This window comes from Arachis hypogaea, chromosome 6, assembly GCF_003086295.3.
Source record: "Arachis hypogaea cultivar Tifrunner chromosome 6, arahy.Tifrunner.gnm2.J5K5, whole genome shotgun sequence".
NCBI classification, from domain to species: Eukaryota; Viridiplantae; Streptophyta; class Magnoliopsida; order Fabales; family Fabaceae; genus Arachis; species Arachis hypogaea.
Genome location: NC_092041.1, coordinates 2,481,310 through 2,486,247, shown reverse-complemented (window position 1 = coordinate 2,486,247; position 4,938 = coordinate 2,481,310). Strand labels below are relative to the sequence as shown.

The 4,938-nt window shown below is 40.3% G+C and overlaps 1 protein-coding gene across 1 annotated transcript; it reads right to left on the bottom strand.

Moving 5' to 3' along the window:
• Positions 1–1,714: 1,714 nt before the first annotated feature.
• LOC112695307 (aspartyl protease family protein 2) lies at positions 1,715–4,024 on the bottom strand. The gene has a single exon (XM_025747598.2). The coding sequence runs from the start codon at positions 3,404–3,406 to the stop codon at positions 1,946–1,948; it is 1,461 nt and encodes a 486-aa protein (XP_025603383.1). The 5' UTR covers positions 3,407–4,024; the 3' UTR covers positions 1,715–1,945.
• Positions 4,025–4,938: the final 914 nt, after the last annotated feature.

Below are 4,938 nucleotides of genomic sequence, written 5' to 3'. Positions count from 1 at the left end.
ATTTCAAATCATTATTTATAACATATGGTCCTACAAATGTTTTTGTAAGACCTAAAATGACACTGCAATTAGAACTAATATTAGAGATGCTTTTACAAACAAATTTTTCTTCAAAGATGTAACATGAACTAAAATAGAATAGCTAGAAGTAAAGAAAGACTTAATACTGAAAAATAGTTGAAGAAATAAAGAAGATAATTCAAAGAATTAAAAGGCAAATCGAAAGTAAAAATAAACAATGAAAGAAATAACTTTTGACACGCACGTACACATATACTCTATGTTCTTCTGTAGCATCTGTGTGATTGAGAATTTATCAGGATTTTGGTGTGATTTTGTAAATAGAAATTTCATCATCAGTTCGTGATTCTTCTATTTATAGGCAATATTCTTCAGCCCTAAACCTTGTTCCTTGGTCATGAAGAAATTCACTCGATGTTCTGACCAGCTTGAAGCTGAGGGTTGAGATTATTCAGCAAATCTACAAGAGCATGAGAGAGAAGAGTTGCTAATCTCTCAAAAAGCCATCTTCTATTCTCTAAATCTGATTAATAGTTAATTCTGTATTGAAGATATGGATGTAAGACATTGCATTGCAGAATCTACCTGAAAAGGAATCCAAGAATCATACTAGATTGATTGATTCATATTCTCCATACACCAAGAATAGTTATTTTTAATCTAATTTAAAGTCTCAACAATATCCTTTCAGAAATAGAATTTACTACGACAATGATATTGAAGACCATGATTATTCTTAAAATATTTAGCAAGCATTATTTGAATCCAGAGTTTATCTGGATATTTAAAAAAGAGGAATGCTAGAGGATTAGTAATTTTGGTGTTTTGTAACCATCAATTAGCCATCAATAGTATTTTTAGTGGTGTGAGATTACATCTAATGGTGGAAGATCACTCATTTTTATTTTGATGATTAAATACTGACTAAAAAATATAAAAATTGCTGCCACCTAGACTTTTTCTTTAAAAAATTACCAAACTAGTAAAAAAAGATAAATTTACCAAGCCAATATTTCTAATATCCAGTCTACCAACCTTCTTAAAAACAATCAACTTCTCCCAATTTATCAAAGAAAGACCTCTACCATGATTCTCTCCCTTCTACAGAAATCATCTAATAATTTTATTATTAGCATAAGTTGGAAGAAGAAAAACTTGTATATGATATATAGAAATAGATGAAATGACTGATTTAATAAGGCATAATCTACCGACCTTATTAATTCCAAAATTCCCTTCAATTGCCATGCAGATTGCTTATTGGATTCATCATTTTACATATCTATGAAGACTACACGTGTAATCGAAAACAACAAAAGTGTAGGGCCCTCGTAAAATGCTTCACGAATGAAAAAGATGCCAGCGTGGCAAAATAAGACAAGAGAGTGCTCTTCCGTACGTGATTGACGGTCCACGCGTGCTCGTCATGGTCACATCGCTTCATTCAAGTGCAAAACAACACATACTCTACTCCATAAATAATCGATTAAGATGTGTTTTGAAACTAACTACGGGTCTATGTCAAGCTAAACACGAAATTCACATCCCCAACTTACTATTTTTCTTACTATAGGAGCTAAATGTGAGTATATTGAAAATGATATTTGCTGTGGAGCTAGAAGTCTAGAACTAACACATTATTTCAACAATACTATACTATTTGCCATGCGCCAAAGCATGCTGCTAAATCGAATAAGAATGTAGTAATATTTATATTCAAATCGGTAAGACTAAGGGTAAAAAGAACAACAACAAAGCACATCTGAATAGAGAGGTGGAAGAAACTACACACATTCTCATTTAGTTTCTCCTCCCATCTTCATCTACCTTATCTAATCTAACATTTCCAGAACTTAATTAAGATATAATAATAATTAAAAACAATAATAATAAAACAGGGGAAAAAGATATTCCCAGGATTCATTCACTCGCACCCTCGCTCCGCGAACCCGACCCGAGACCCCGCAAGGTCGTACACGACCCGAAACCCTTGTTGCTGAATGTTGCCAATAATGGACAACCCGCTCATCGTTCCGGCGAACGCAAAGCAGAAGCTGCCACTGTTGTCCACCGGGATCATGTAGTTCGAAGCCGGCAGCGACACGTCAGCACCTCGGAAGTGCAGCACCACCTTCGGAACCTGCACCGAAGTCTGCCCCGACAGATCGTAACACGTGTCGAAGAGCGAAAACTCCGGCGCACGCTTCAGATGAGAGGCTCCGGCACGGTAAGCATCCCTCAGGGCGATGTAAGCGGGTCGGGTCAAGCGGGTTACTGAAGTACCCGAATCGATTATAACGCCACCGTTCCCTGTGGCGTCGATCCGAAAGAGCGAGGCGGAGACTCCGCGAACGGCAGTGCCGCCGACGCTGATGCCTATAAGCTCAACGTAGTAGAAGGTGTCAAGCTTAGGGTTTTTGAGAAGCGGAGTGAACCGAGCGGTTCGAGAAACGGCAGCGTCACCAAAAACGATTGAAGATGGTTTGGAAGAAGCGGATCGGTCAACGAGGCAGTAAGAGAATTTCTGGTTGAACCGGCGTCCGGTTTGAGCTGGGAATGATAACCTTCCACGACCCAGGCCCAAAAGACCAGCGGCACCGACGAATAAACCCTCGTTGTCGTGACCACACCCGAGTGCCACGCGCGCAACCCTCCTCCTTCGAAATGTGAGCGTTTCGGTGGAGAAATCACCGAATGTGAAGGAACCGTCGCCGTAGGAGACCTGATACTGGCAGACCTTGTTCCGGTTGCATCCCGGAGAGTCAAGGCGGCGGCAGAGAGGGGCGCCACAGGGGATTTTCGCGAAGGTGCGGGATTTAGATGGGTCGAAAACTGGATCGGCTTCTTGGTAGCATTTTCTGCATGGCGCGCACTGAAGCCAAACGACGTCGCTTCCGGTGTCGAGCACCATGTACACGTACCTGGCTGGGGTTCCAACACCGAGGCGCGTGAAGTACTCGCCACTTCCTTGAGCTAGACCAGAGATGACTGAGCTGCTGAAACCCGGAACGGATCTGGGAGAACGGGTCCCGGCACGGGTCCGGTTGGTAGCTGCGGCAATGGAGGTCAGGGCGTGGACCCTGGCGGCGTCTCGTTGGAGCCTTAGGTTGAAGAGCTGGTGTGGTGTTGTGTTAGTGGAAAGAGCGTCTATGTGGTGGAGTTGCAGGGAGAAGATGGCGGTGGATTCCGCTTCGGATTCGGCTGTGTCGAAATCGGAGATGGATTTGGATTCGGATTCGGGCCATGAGAGGATGGGTGGGTGAGGGAGAGTGTTGACGGTTAGTGTTTGTGTTTGGAAGTTAGAAGTGGCTGCTGCTGCGGAGAGTGAGAGGAAGAAGGCCAGGAATGAGAGCAGGGCCGCCTTGTTGGGTTTTGCTTCTTCCATTGTTGCAAGGAAAGAGACTGAGGAGTGAAGAAAGAGAGTGTGAAAAAGGAGCAAGAGGGATAGAATTATAAATAGTAAGAATAAGAATAGTGAGTTTGTGTAAAGGCGGTGGGTGGTGAGTGGGCTCTTTTAGTTACCGGTGCAATTTCATTTGCCAAAAAGCGGAGCCTAATAATGATGATAGTTGGGATGGCCATGACTCATGACTCATGAAACCAAACCAATATCAATATGCTACTTTTCCACGGTAATCACCTCCTTTTACTGCTTTTGTTTGGTTGCTACAATGCTACCCAAACAGTTGAGTCTGAATCACAGTGGCCAGCCTTATTAAAGACACCAACTATCTTAGGTGGATCAATTGTCTGACTAGTGCGTTAAAAACTCAAAGTAGGATTATTTTATTATTTTGTTCAAGTGAATAGTTATTTAACTCTGAAAATAGTATGTGAGAACTGAACTAAAATCATTTGCATAGCCGCCCCTACTGTGAATACTTGTACATGGAAGAAATGTCGACTTTTGTAGTGAAAACTGGGTTTGTATCCAAGTGTTATTGATGACAATTATGTGATAGACGTGCATAGAAAAACATCGCTTGGGAAATAACTAAGTCGGTTGCTAAATTCTAAGCGCAACATGCTTCAATGTGAACGTTTATAAACATCTACCTAAAACTCGTGATTAAATGCAGATGATGCTGCTGATTATTCTAACAGTGCACATGGAGTGCTGCACATGATATCCCGCAATCTATGCGAATGGCAATAGACAAAACGCGTTAAAGCGTAGCTTCGTTTCGAAATATCCTTCTATTATATACCACACAGGTCACGATATTGTTGCCTTTTCAAATTGAATGTCACTTTATTTCCTTGAACCTTGCTTCATGTCAAGAATAGACACATAAACAAAGGAAATCCCATATGTATCATGCAATCCTCTGTCCCTCTCCTACATCCCGTTACCATCTTCTGCTCCTCATTTACTGAATGTTGTAATATGAGCTTAGATTTGACAAAGAAATCCCTTTTTTGGGGGAAGGGGGACATTGTCGCCCATTGATAAACATATGTTCAAAAGTGTGTTTGTTCTTTTAAATTTAGGAATTACTTGAATAAAATTTGTAAAAAAGTGGACTGAAAACACAATGTTATTACCATCCTCTTATTTCGAGTTCTCAACGTCCTGAGTTTGTCATTTCTGTGGGGGGACCGAGGAAATTGTATTTATAGGACTTCGACACTTAAATTAACATGGGTCACTAGAAGTACTAAGTTAGAAATTATACCTAAGTGCATGTATTTGGAATAATACATATATGATAAAATTATGATGTTATAAGATCCTCTTCTTAGGTTTTTTTTTCTGAAATAAATAAGAAAAAAATTTTATTTTCAAAAACAAATTATTTAAACTTTAGTTTCAAAGATACAGTTTTTTCTTTTTCTTTTTTTGGAGTTTATGACAAGTTCGCCGCACTCCTGTCGATCTCTATTATTTTAATAGAGTTCGCCATACTATATAAACCG

Excerpts from the sequence above, each read along its gene's own strand:
- LOC112695307 (XM_025747598.2), bottom strand. The coding sequence starts at position 3,406 with ATGGAAGAAGCAAAACCCAACAAGGCGGCCCTGCTCTCATTCCTGGCC.